At 41.1% G+C, this 13,457-nt stretch overlaps 2 protein-coding genes across 12 annotated transcripts in view; both read right to left on the bottom strand.

Annotated features, from left to right (window-relative positions):
* Positions 1-1,149: 1,149 nt before the first annotated feature.
* On the bottom strand, positions 1,150-1,681 carry LOC129772864 (uncharacterized protein K02A2.6-like). The gene is made up of 2 exons (XM_055776382.1): positions 1,474-1,681; positions 1,150-1,421 (listed from the first exon to the last, which is right to left on the bottom strand). The coding sequence occupies exons 1-2, from the start codon at positions 1,679-1,681 to the stop codon at positions 1,150-1,152; spliced, it is 480 nt and encodes a 159-aa protein (XP_055632357.1).
* A 2,872-nt stretch (positions 1,682-4,553) lies between these two features.
* LOC129774904 (breast cancer anti-estrogen resistance protein 3 homolog) overlaps positions 4,554-13,457 on the bottom strand; it is a 141,886-nt gene continuing 132,982 nt past the window's right edge. For 6 of the 11 annotated variants that reach the window (XM_055778964.1, XM_055778963.1, XM_055778965.1 and 3 more), the window contains one exon: positions 4,554-6,309. In XM_055778964.1, coding sequence (XP_055634939.1) covers positions 6,168-6,309 — 142 coding nt within the window. In that variant the 3' untranslated portion in view covers positions 4,554-6,167. The remainder of the gene's footprint in view (positions 6,310-13,457) is intronic. The other 5 variants (XM_055778969.1, XM_055778966.1, XM_055778971.1 and 2 more) reach the window with 1 other exon arrangement.

The raw sequence follows: 13,457 nt of genomic DNA, 5'->3' as shown, positions 1-13,457 counted from the left end.
TATAAATGTCTGCCTTAAAAGAAATTATAGACATGCTAACATTTGCATCTTCTCAGACAGTTAAGCAGCACTTAAAGCCCTCAATGCTTTCAAGTGCTATTCAAAAATTGTCTGGGAATGCATTTGCCTCTTACGACAACTGTGTCAGAGAAGTTCGGTACAACTATACTGGATTCCTGGCAATTGCGGTATAGAGGGAAATGAACAAGCAGATGAACTCGCAAGACGCGGCTCAAGCTCACCCTTCACTGGTCCAGAACCATTCTGTGGAATTTCTGAATGTGTGTTGAAGAGTGAGCTGAAGAAATGGGAAGACCGGGAAGTAATGGCCAACTGGATGGCTGTACAACTCAACCAGTCAAAAAAATTTATCACGCCGAGTATTAAAATTACTCAACAATTGCTGAGTCTTAATAAGAAAGACTTCAGCACATTCACTGGTCTTATAACAGGACACTGTCCGAGTAAATACCATCTCAAAAACATAGGTTTAGTGCAAGATGATATTTGTCGCTTTTGTAATGCCGAAAGCGAAACCTCGGAACATTTGCTCTGCAATGCGGAGCACTAACAAGACGCAGACTTCAACACCTTGATAAGGCTATTCTGGAGCCCAAGGAAGTTTGGTCTGTGTCGCCGATCAGGACTATAAATTTAATCAAACAGATTATTCCTGATTGGCACCTATCTCGCTATAGCTTTCAGTCTACTTCTTCATCAATAAGCAGTAGATAAGCTTGAAGCGTAGTACAAAAAATGGGGCATACCACAATAGCTCAAACTAATGGACGAAGTGGTTCACACTCAACAAGGGGAAAAAAAAAGAATCGGTTGTTGCTGTTGCGTGCTAAGGAGGCTCGTTGATGTCGACGACTAATCTGTGACTGCAGATCTTCTTGGAGCTCGGCTGGCAAGTCGAGTTTCTCAGCTTCCGGCTCAGGAGTAGGAAGTAAACCCCAACTGTCCAGGAGAATAGACAACGGTACTTGGGCAGTTTCCGGTGTCGTCTCAGCTTCTGAGTTCTTTTCAGTTTCTTGACGAGTCCGCAGATGGTTGCAGTGGGATCGAATAAGACGAGTAAGTCTTCACGGGTAGCCAGATGTTATACATAATCGGACCGATACGCTCGATCACCAAGCCTGGCATGGTCTATTTGTTGGCTGCGTAGACCTTAGCCCAGACGAGATCTTGTGAATCGCAACTTCGAGCTTTCGCACCGTGCTTTCGGTTGAATTGCTTTTCCTGTTTAGTACTAGGTAACTTGTAGAACGGCGTAGGCGGGCGAAGTAGTTCCAGGGACGTACGGATCGGACGTCCATACATCAGGTCAGCGGGAGATTTCCCACAGGGTGCGCTGCGACAGGGTGTTCTTCTGTAGCACAGAAGAGAGGTATCGATAGCTTCCTCGAGGGTTTCCTTCCCTGCGGGGATTTTCTTGAGCGATCGTTTAAACGTATCGACAAACCTCTCTACTAGTCCATTGGACGGCTGACCGTATTTTGCGAAGATGCCACGAAGGATTCGCAAGGTTGCTGTGGTGGTAATCTCCTTGGTTCGTACGACTTCTGGCCATTTTGGTGAACGAATCCACCAGAACGAGAAAATAGTTCCCATCCAGCGGACCGACGTAATCCAGATGTAACCGTTGCCACGGCTTCTCCGGTGCGGGCCAGGATTCCATGGTAGTCTTCCGGTCTGTCTTGGCTACGCTGGCACACTCGTAGCATGAAGCGACAAGCTTCGCTACCTCGTCGTCGATGTTTGGCCAATAAACATATTAACGAGCGATGGAACGCATTCGTTCAACTCCGGGGTGTCCTTTATGCAGCTGTTGGAGAACGCGCTTCTTGAACGCTGGCGGGATGACCAACCTTTCACCTTAGAGTAGGCATCCAGTTACGACGGAGAGACACTCCCGACGTTGATAAAATTGTTGGATTCCGGGATCGGTAATGCTGGTCTTCTTCGACGGCCAGCCTTTGTTGACGAAATGAATGATTTGCTACAAATTCACCTCGCTTTTGGTTCCGCTCTGGATGGCCTTGAACGAGAGCGGGAAAACCCGCAGCGACTCGTTGATGACGGTGCGAATGCTGTGTTCCAGTTGGAGATTGGCAATCACGTATTCCTCTTCTGGTTGCACGTGACGGTTGATGAGTCTGGAGAGTATGTCCGCATGACCGAAGCTATCCGTAGAGATGTAGCGGATTTCGAAGTCGTAGAGGAGAAAGGTTAGTACCCACTGCTGGAGCCTATTAGCAGTGTAGGTGGGAATACCTTTCTTTGAGCCAACTATCTGCAGCAGCGGTTTATGATCGGTCTCCAAATTGGATCGACGACCGAACAACATTCTATGAAACCGCGTCACTGTGAACACCAGTGCCAAGCCCTCCTTTTCGACATGACTGTAGTTGTTTTCGGCTGGGGTTAGGCTACGGGACACGTTATAAATGGCTTGGCCCAGATATTTCACCTGGCGCATGCTGAAACAGCACTTTTCAATGCGTACGGTGAACCCGAATTCCTGCAGGCGAGTGAGGACCCGATACAGGTTCTGACGATATTCCTCCAACGTTCGGCCCCCTACCAGGATGTCATCCAGATAACCAGAGGTGCATTCCAGATCAGCAAGCATGTTATCCATTATTTGCTGGAACTAGTGCTGCGTTTAACCCCGTCGAATAATCCGCACATATGCGGACCGTCCCGTTAGGCTTCCGCACGACTACTATTGGTGCCGCCCAGACGGAAAAGTCAACCTTCTTGATAATGTCAAGTCTTTCCACCCGGTGAAGTTCCTCTTCCACGACGCTCTCAATGCTGTAGGCTACCGGCCGTTTTGTTCGAAACACCGGCTTGGGATCATCCTTCAGCACCATCTTTACCGGCGTTTTGTTGTACAGGCCCATTTTCGTGGGAAACAGGCCCGAAGGTCGGAAACATCTTGGGTCTGCTGAGTGGTAACTTGGTTGCAGAACGCCGTGATCGGTTGGTTCCACAGACCGAACTGGTCCATCATATCGATGCCTAAAATGTCGAGATGAAAGTTAGCAGCTGATACGTAACACTTACCCTCTCTGGTGATGTTGTTTAGGGTGATGCTACACTGCAGCTCTGAAATAAGTTTCAGCGGCTCCCCGGACGCTGGTTTTTGCTCGACAACTTGCTGGCTGTACTTTCGGACTTTGTTTACTGCTCACGCTTCTTCTCCATCTTGTTTTTTTTCGGTAGCTGCTTTCCCGAACCGGTCGCTGCCGACTTCGATGAAAAACATGCGCAGTACCCTTCCCGGTGACCTTACTTACCGCAGTCGCGACATTTGTGATCGCGAAAACGGCAATATTTGCTGAAGTGCATCCCTCCGCAGGACCAACAGGGTGTTCTGGGCTGATCGTGCGAGGGAGTGCTGCTGGTTGATCGACGTCTGTTCTTCTGGTTGTGAGCAACGAAATTCACTCCCGATGGGGTTTCCACCATAATGGTGTTCATCTTGAGGTTAACGAAGTTGTTACATTGCTCAACCATTTGTTGAAGAGTAAGATCCGCAGCTTCATTTAGCTTGTTGCCGCATTTTGATATCGGCCTCTTGCTTGGACTTGAGGCCACATACAAACGTCAGACACATGAATTGTTCTTCAGTAAGTTCTGACAGTTTGAAGTCAACACAGGACTTATTCACCCGGCACGAGTAGGCGAGAAAATCATCACTGTCCTTGTCTGTCGACGAAAGATTGAAGTGGACGCACCGAACAGTGATTTCGATTTTTCTACCGTTTCGGCGAAGGTGTATTCACGAGCGAGCTTTGGTAAGATGAAGCTGTGGTAGCGCTCGTGGTCCGGTGGGCTCATTTTCCGTAGGAGGAGTCGAACCTTAGCAGCGTCATCCAGTTTGGCTGTGTCCTTCTCAAAGAGATCGCTGTAGCGGGCCCGCTCTCTTTCTCGTATACGAATTCCGCTATGTTGCTTGAGAGGGAATCCAGTACGGTTTCATTGTAGGACAACTTCGTGATGGCATTCTGGGTGGCTGATATCTGTTGCGACAACTGCGTTATGAGCGTGTGTTGATTATTCAGGATCCGCAAAATGGCATCCGGAAAGTTCGGCTGCTGCTGAGCTGCTCCACTTGCTACACCGGCTTGGTTGGTCGCCATTGCGAAAAACTAGAACAGGATTTTTTTTTTGAAGGATTTACGAGGTTTGAGCACCAATCGATATGGACACTTCCTAACAATTTATTGCAATATATATTCATCTATATTTATAGTTTGAAATAGGATTGAAATCATAGTTTCTGTTTTCCCACACATTTATGTAGGCACTGTCCTTCAACTTTTTGTCCATGCTTCATTTCAGAGTGCTCATTGTCGTTCGTCATGCAAGTTTGCTCAGATCAGCTTCTTCTGCATCCTAATTCGCAGCAAACGCTGGAAAACTAGAAAGGAGTAAGTTAAGGATACCTATATTTGAGTAAGAGATGAATAAAAAAATTAAATGAAAATTATTTGGTAATACATCATTACAACAACCAAACACCGTTTCTTGTATATTATTCAAATAATTTATTACATATCATTTCCTGCTTAAATATCATACTTTTCATACGCTTATGCTGCAGTGTATAGAACTTCATTCTTCTTTTTTTATTGTTTTCATATTCCATTGTCCACAAAATATGTACAACACCATTAGTTATCAGCTTATCAGCTTTGCATTACGTAATATTTTTATTTTATCTTCCTCTAACTGTATGTAACCCGCTCAAAGTTCAAATTATCCTTGCAATCCAACGTTTCCATCCAAATCCACCGGTTCCGGCCACGGCGCACTCCATGCGTGTATATGTATGCGTGTGTATGTGTGAGTGTTTTCCAAAGGTCAAGTAGCTAACGATGGTAAATAAATGTGTTAATGTCTAACACTTCGTATTCGATTACATGCTTTGTTTAGAGCGTTTGCCACTTTCTATCAGTTTCGTTTTTCTGGTACACGAATTTGTTATTATTGTATGAGCGCCGAACAAATAATCTCGAGAAACGGAAAAGAAACCAGAACTAACAGTCCTAAGAACTACTACAATGTGGTCTATCGAACGAGTGATTACGAATGAGGATTCTTGTTTTTTTTTTGTAATACGAGGAAACGCTTGGATAAATGTTCATTTCACTTCTAAAGAGTTCATGAGTAACTACTTGTATTTATTTCTGTATTTTGGTTTTCTATTATTCAGATAGTTTCACTTCCTTTTGTTTCGTTAATGTAGCGCTACGATATCTTAAGTGTTGGAAAGGATATAAAAATGTCGAGAAGCTTTTTATTATTTGTAACTAGGAATATAGCCTCGATGGTTTTACAAATCAAAATAACTGGAGCTCGTATTCGTCTCTGTTTATTGCTTCTGAATGTGTGGATCGAAAACGAAGATTCTCCGGAAACGGAACACAGTTCCGACTCGATGGATTTATCCCCAAATCATCAGTCTATGTTGTCAGTGGTATTTTTATTTATAAACTTTGGAAATGGATGTAACTGTGATTAATTCTAATGCTTGCTTTTTGTTGTCGGTAATATGAGGTAACTGAAAGGTTTTTTTAAGTACTGCGAAAATGATCGACTGATCGACGCTTGTTCCAACGCATACATTGTATAAATTCTATAAAACCGTACCCTCGTTTTGCATATGCGGAACGGTGTTAAATAAGTTCGTATATTAGTTGGATAATCGCTGAAAAACAAGGTTAATACAGTTCAATAACATCACAAAATAAGTACTCCGATTGTTTTTTAAATTTATTTTTAGTTTTGTTTTGACTAGTTTTCATTCACTTTAATCAAAGTCGCACGATTGGAATGTCTAATTTCAATCAGCAATTTTGTCTGAAATATTTACGGCTATATTTAAACAACTTCCAAAAAACATAGTTTCTCCGCAGCCCCAAAAGTTGCTCTCAATTACGCTTACAATTATTGTTTCGTTTGATTTCCTCTCTTTTGTTGAATATTTGAGCTAAAATTGTTTTGTGCTGTTTTGTCTTCTATCAAGTGAGTTTTCGTTTTGGTTTTGCTTGTCCCCATTTTTCTCGGTTTTATGATTAAAGATCTGAACAGAAGGGTACGATTACGTACGGGTAGATGATGAACCTGGTGTACTTTTCTGCGTTTAGGGTTGTTTAACCTGCGGCATTCACCGTCGGATCACCGCAGAACTTCTCTGCCATTACGCTGAGTACATGCTCGAACTTGGCGTGTCGATCCTCGGCCGGTACGAAGCATCCCTTGCTTCCCCAGAGAAATTTCACCTGGAATTCAGTCCTGAAAAAAAAAATTAAGCTGGCTTAGTAATGATAATGTGTTCCTGATTTCTGTTCATACTTATGTTAATTGTCAAAAACTGGGCTTCCCAGTAGGGATATCTCATTTTGGTATTGCTTCAGAAATCATGTGGAGACAACCTCACTATTGGCATTATGGGTTATGCGTAAGTTGCAAGCATAGTTGACCTATAGTGGTGCAAATTTACAAAATACTTGTGCAACTCGATTAAAGAAACTAAAGTTCCTTGTTTGGTGCTATTATTAGTCTGGAGTTGCTTTTGTGTCAATGCAATGATTCAGAATTTGGTTTTGTATTAAGGTGAAGGTGGAAGCTAGCCACAAATGGCTGACACAATGGCGCTCATTTCTTTCATCTCCTCCCTCACCTCTCGCCGAAAATCAATAATTTTGCGAAACAGTGTGAAGAAAATGATCGTTTTCGCACACTTCCCATCAAGTAATATCAACCAAACTCTAATCGATTACTCACAAGATATTAAATTTTCATCTGCTTTCGCACCGTATAGTGAAGAACGTCGGAAAACTCGAGCAAGTGCTCTGAAAGTTAAATTTTCGTTTTTCAATCTTCTGCAATGGTTTTGTTTGTATTGGTGGAAGCATCGTTATTTTTTCGACACTGATGCCAAACAACATCATCGAAACAGCTATAAAAACCACTCAATAAAATGTTATTTCGGAGTCATAGCGTCCCATGTCATGAAAATCAATAGAATAAAATTGTGTTGATATCAATACAATTATTATTTTTACGTTTAATGGGTCTATAATGTAAGTTTTAGCAACTTTAACATTGGGTAAGAAAATTGTATTGCAGAGCTCGGAACACTGCCACGGCTGCCTATGCTTTCAAAAACAGTAAACGGAAAAGTATTAAATTCAATCTAAATGCCTCGGCCAACGAAGAGAAGGGTTAAGGCTTTCCAACGTGAATATGTGAAAACAATACGATCAACGAAGGAAAATATTGAGGAATTATCAACATCGAGTTACTATGCGGAAGAACTTGTTAATACCAAAAGTGCCCCAATTCGCATGTGTTATAAATTTGCTCATGTTACGCTCGCGTATAATCAGAATCATATGCAAATGCACCTTCTATATATATTTATATTTGCAATTGTTCATCGGAACATATCGTTCATACATTTTACTTTAGTATTGAATTGTTATTTGTTTTTTTTTTCAAATGTATTCAAAGACTCGTGTCAATGAAGCGCCACACAGTCTGATAAGTGAATTGATCTATTTACGTGTGCTTTGCTCTTCTCTCACAAACACTATTACCCCATTTTTACACGAGGGTTTCCCTATACTACTACAATGGCTAGCTTCCACCTTCACCTTAATGCTTAAAAATGGCTCACGTTTCGATTATAATTTCAACATTTTATATTCAAATTCCGACACGAACGCCACGCGCTTCAGTGTTAGTGTGTCCCAAGCAGGGCTCGGCATAGTCATAGTCAACTGAGGATAGTCAGCTGACTTTCTGAGTGACTATATCCGTATTCAGTCGAAAATGACGTTTGGCTTCTTCACGCAGTTTCTCGGCCAAAACGACTAAACAGTCAGTCGGGCGTTTAGTCGCTATCTCCCTCTACCGATTCGACTATATCATTTCATTCTTCCCAGTCAAATTGTAAATTTGGGCAACAAACGCATAAATTCATCCTATCTAGAATGATATGTGCGTGTGATCACTTTGCCCCCGCTACACCCAAAATTAATCCTTAGCATATGTGTTGGCATCCCGATTTATTACATCAAATGAGCCTTTATGCTCTTCTTTTGACGTGGGACTACGTCTAACCGGAATATATGGGGGGTAAAATGAAAACATAAACACTGAACATGCAGGAAAAAAAGCAAGACTTCGAATGCTTATAACTCGAACATTTTCTACTGAATCGGAAAGATGTTAGCATCAATTGATAGGGAATATTTCTACGCATCTATCGCAATTAGTAAAGTGTTATTTTCCATTAGGTAAATAATTGAATAACTGTAAAATGTTAAGCGTTATCTAAACGCCCTTACTGCCTCGTTTTGATTGGCCCGCTTTACGGTTTCCCCAACACAGACTTCTAAACCAAGCAGCCTTGGGGAAATCGGAATTGCAAATTCATGAAAGTAGGGGGACTTTTGTTCTCTCCGAAATGTGTTCCCTAACACAGACTTCAAATCCAAGGAGCGTGGGGAAGTTGGCATTGCAAATACATGCAAGTCGGGGGTATTTTTGTTCCAACTTGAAATGTGTTTCCTTAACACAGACTTCAAATCCAAGGAGCTTGGGAAAATTTACATTGCGAATTCATGCAATCGGGGGCATTTTTGTTCCGACTGAAATGTGTTTCCCTAACACAGACTTCAAATCCATGGAGCGAGGGGAAATTGGCATTGCAAATGCATACAAGTCGAGGGCATTTTTATTCCGACTAAAATATGTTTCCTCAACACAGGCTTCAAAACCAAGGTGTCTAGGAAAATTGGAATTGCAAATTCATGCAGGTCGGGAGTATTTTTGTTCCGATTGAAATCTGATTACCTAGAAAGACTTCTAAACCAAGGTGTCTGGGGAAATCGGCATTGAAAATACATGCAAACTGCGAGTACTTTTGTACTCGCTTACCTTTGTACAGACTAGAATGCGTTTCCCTAACACGGTCTTCTAAACTTAGGTACCTGGTAAGATCGTGCAGACATTTCATTTGTTCAAATTTTTTCTCACAACGCAAATATATTGAATACAATTGAATTCGGAAATTGTTTTATTCAATCAAAAATTTAATCAATACAAACAAATGATTACTAAGCTAAGGTAGTCCCACGTCAACCTTGCGGTAATATCATAGATATAACCCACCCATTTTTACTCTTAGAAAACACTTTCCAACTTCATTTTAGAATGAGGTGTAACATTATCACACATTTATGCAACAGTACCAGTAGTTATGTGGATAGCGTGGTCGTGTAAAACAGTCTTGCATTCTAGCTGCCCTTGGTTCGATTCCCATTGTGATCGTATGGACTTTTTTGGTACAATCCCAAGAGATGAACAAAGAAAAACGAAAGAGATGTCTGCTCCCACACATACAAACATTTTAAAGCTATTGCAACAGCTCATTATTTGCCCATTTGACCTTTCAGCACACGCAAAATCATTATTTCTGTCGAAGATGAAATGTTTTCTGCCAACGCTAGTTTGGGTGTAAACTGCCTTAGCTCCTGGCCAATTTTTTTTCCGAATTCCGAACACAATTTTTGCCACTGACTAATATTCCGAACACATTTGTCTCAAATTCAGAACAGCATCATCATAACTTAAAAAAATCATAACTTTTAAACTACTAAACCGATTCATATGATCGATCTATCAAATTAAAGTCAATTGGCTAATCATCTTTGGAAAAAATGGATTTTACTTTTGTAATTATTGATTGTATTTGTTTCTTATAGTTTTCATGGTCTCGGGACCAATGGCGCTATATCGGTATCGATACCTGTAAATGATGTTAAAATGAAGTCTATAACTCAAAGAATGTCAGAGTTTTGAATATTAAATTGTTTATAACAGTAAAGTTCAGTAAAGTAACATTTAAAAATGAAGTGTAAAAGAGTTGAAAAAACTAGAAAAACTGGATAATTAACGATGCTTATTTTTTACAGTATTTGCTAACGCAAACATTTTATCATTAGTTTTGAAAATGCTTAATATTATAAATTACTAGCTGACCCGGCAAACGTTGTTCTGCCATATAATTTATTTCTGGAGAATAATGCTATATAAATGAAGCATAATCTTCATAACTCAAGAACTAATCAAGAAAATGGAATTAAACTTGGCATATAGAGGGCTTAGGGATCGATGAACGATTCTATGGTGGTTCAACACTCCTTCCCCCTCTCTAAGGGGAGGCTGCCATACAAATGAAACACAAACTTCTGAAGAAGAACTAATCAAGCAAATCGAGCCAAATTTGGCATGTGGAGGTTTCTATCGTGATTCAACACTCTTCCCCTCTCTCTAAGGGGGAGAGGGGGACTACCATACAGATGAAGCATAAGTTTCTGCATAACTCAAGAACTAATCAAGCAAATGGAACCAATTTCGGTATATGGAGGTTGTAGCGGGAAACACTCGTTTATATGGTGGTTTGACACTCCTCCCCCCTCCCTAAGAGAGGGGGGGGCGGTCTGCATTACTCGAGAATCAATCACGCAAACGGAACCAAATTTTGGGTACGAGAAATGTTTCTATGATGGTATGACATTTCTCCCTCCTCTGGAATAGAAGGGGGGGGGGGCTTTGGTTCCAAAAAATAAAAACACATATTTCAATGAAACATATTCCAAGCAAACAATTCACAATTGAAAATTTTTGGAAAACTCTGAAGAAAATGGGAAAATTTGCGAAATTTCAATTCCCCCTATGCTCTACAATTTCATAGTGACAAGCGTTGTTAAAAACTATGGAATATGGCTCGAAACATGAGAAATCGCTCTTCATCGAATGAAAGCGAAGAATATTCACATCGATAGATTTTTAATTTTGCACGGAAGGTTTGTCCTGATTCCGCACCTGTGCAAAAACTTGTTCGAGATATACCACAAGATAGGTGCGATCTTGATTCCGAGTTTTCGATGGTAGAATTCTCTCTTGCTCTCCTTTCTTGTAACAATTCGGCTCCAAGAACGGATAGAATTAAGTTCAACTTGTTGAAAAAACTCTCTGATGTGGCGAAACATCGCTTGTTGAATTTATTCAATCGGTTTCTGGAACATAATATTGTTCCAGATGATTGGAGACAAGTGCGAATTATAGCCATTCAAAAACCCGGGAAACCCGCGTCCGACTTCAATTCGTACCGCCCAATAGCAATGCTGTCTTGTAAACGGAAATTGTTGGAGAAAATGATCTTGTCTAGCCTTGATCGTTGGGTTGAAACGAATGGCTTACTCTCAGATACACAATATGGGTTCCGCAGGGGCAAGGGGACGAATGATTGTCTTGCGTTGCTTTCTTCAGAAATTCAAATGGCTTACGCCGGAAAAAAACAAATGGCTTCAGTATTCTTGGACATAAAGGGGGCCTTTGATTCTGTTTCAATAGAGGTTTTGTCAGACAAATTACACTCTCGGGGTCTGCCGCCTCTATTGAATAATATGTCATATAACTTGCTTTGTGAGAAACATTTGAGTTTTTCTCACGGAGATTCGGCAGTGGGTCGGGTCTCTTACATGGGCCTCCCTCAGGGCTCCTGTTTAAGCCCCCTTTTGCACAACTTCTATGTAAGCGACATTGACAATTGCCTTACGCAAAATTGCAGCTTAAGACAGCTTGCAGATGTTGGAGTGGTGTCTGTCGTAGGATCAAAAGAATCCGACCTGCAAGAACCCTTACAAGATACTTTGAACAATTTTTCAACCTGGGCCATTGGACTAGGGATCGAATTCTCCACGGAGAAAACAGAGATGGTGATTTTTTCTAGGAAGCATAGACCAGCAAAAACAAAGCTTCAACTTTTGGGTAAACCGATCACTCATGCTATGTCATTCAAGTATCTTGGGGTATGGTTCGACTCCAAATGTACTTGGGGGCCCATATCAGGTATCTGGGTAAAAATTGTAACAAAGAATAATCTTTCTTCGTACAATTACCGGCACCTGGTGGGGAGCCTATCCCGAAGATCTTATAATGTTGCATCGAACAACTATTCTCTCAGTGATGGCGTATGGCAGTTTCTGTTTTCCAAAACACACCTGTATGCTCTCAACGCATACCATGAGTCTCGAGGTTTTGGCAGGCGTACTCCCACTAAAAGATCGCTTCAATTTACTATCTCTTCGGTTCCTCATCCGGTGTAAGGTTATGAATCCAGTGGCGATCAGAAGTTTTGAGTAGTTGATCGAGCTAAATTTCATTCTGGCTTCATGAGTTCATATCATGAATTCATCTCCATGCAGGTTGATCCTTCTTCGTATATTCCCAACCGTGTTTGTTTTCCTGACTACATCAATTCCTCTGTACATTTTGATCTGTACATTTTGATCTGAAAATCCATGGAATTCCAGATTATCATCGATCGGGGATCGTTCCTACGATCTTCAATGCAAAGTATGGGCGTATCAATTCTGATAATATGTACTTTACTGATGGGTCCTCTATGAATGAGTCCACAGGATTTGGAGTGTTCAACGAATTTTTTAGCACATCCCACAGTCTTCAAAATCCTTGCTCAGTTTATATTCCTGATTTGGCAGCAATACACTGGGCGCTGTACAGCGTCGCCTCACGACCTATTGAACACTATTACATTGTAACAGATAGTCTTAGCTCTGTCGAAGCTATCCGTTCAGTGAGGCAGGAAAAAACACTCGCCGTACTTCCTTGAGAGAGTCCTCTGGACTTGATTCGGGACTTAATTCGCACCTTCTCTCAACTCATGTCCAATCACTGTTCGTTAGACGCGCTACTCTTTCGTTTTAATCTTGCCGATAGCAATATCTATGCCAAGGTTACCACGACATCGAACACGTTGTTTGGTCGTGCGAGGGGTATCTTGTTGCCAGATCGAATTTAAAGAACTCTCTTCGGGCCAGAGGAAGCCAGCCCAATGTACCGGTGAGAGATGTGTTGGCACGGTTAGACCTTGATTACATGTCCCAAATATATGTTATCGATCTCATCTTCATGTCCTAAATATAAGTTATCGATCTTCGTGTGTGATTGTCCTTATATCCTTATATTCTCCTTTTCCTTTTCTTTCGCGAGAAATCAAATCCCTTCTTACTAGCAATAGAGTAAGGTGAAATGTAAATACATATTAGATATAAGATAAGCTTAAGAATTGAATGTGATGAATGAATGAAAAATGTTTATATATACGTGTAACAACACAGATAGGACTTTGGCTCCTTTAAACTCATGTAACTGAGCCTGTAAAAAAACGAATTAATAGAAAAAGCGTTGTTAGTCTATTTGATATTTGCGCTAACGAAATTGATCTTTGTTCGCAAGTGGAAATTTGTTTTTAATGTGATAAAACTCCCTCCTATAGTTTCTTTTATCTTAATAAATAAAAATGGATCGCCGAATGTGTTGAAAAGAGCAAAACTCGAGGAAGG

The sequence above is a fragment of the Toxorhynchites rutilus genome, chromosome 3, assembly GCF_029784135.1.
Source record: "Toxorhynchites rutilus septentrionalis strain SRP chromosome 3, ASM2978413v1, whole genome shotgun sequence".
NCBI classification, from domain to species: Eukaryota; Metazoa; Arthropoda; class Insecta; order Diptera; family Culicidae; genus Toxorhynchites; species Toxorhynchites rutilus.
Note: the sequence above shows the minus strand (reverse complement) of the source record. Positions and strands in the feature narration are given on the sequence as shown.

Bases quoted from the DNA above. Each gene is read 5' to 3' on its own strand.
- LOC129772864 (XM_055776382.1), bottom strand. From the start codon at position 1,681: ATGGAATCCTGGCCCGCACCGGAGAAGCCGTGGCAACGGTTACATCTG. The intron at 1,422-1,473 runs GTAGAGAGGTTT...AAATCCCCGCAG, and splicing joins GTCAGCCGTCCAATGGACTA to GGAAGGAAACCCTCGAGGAA.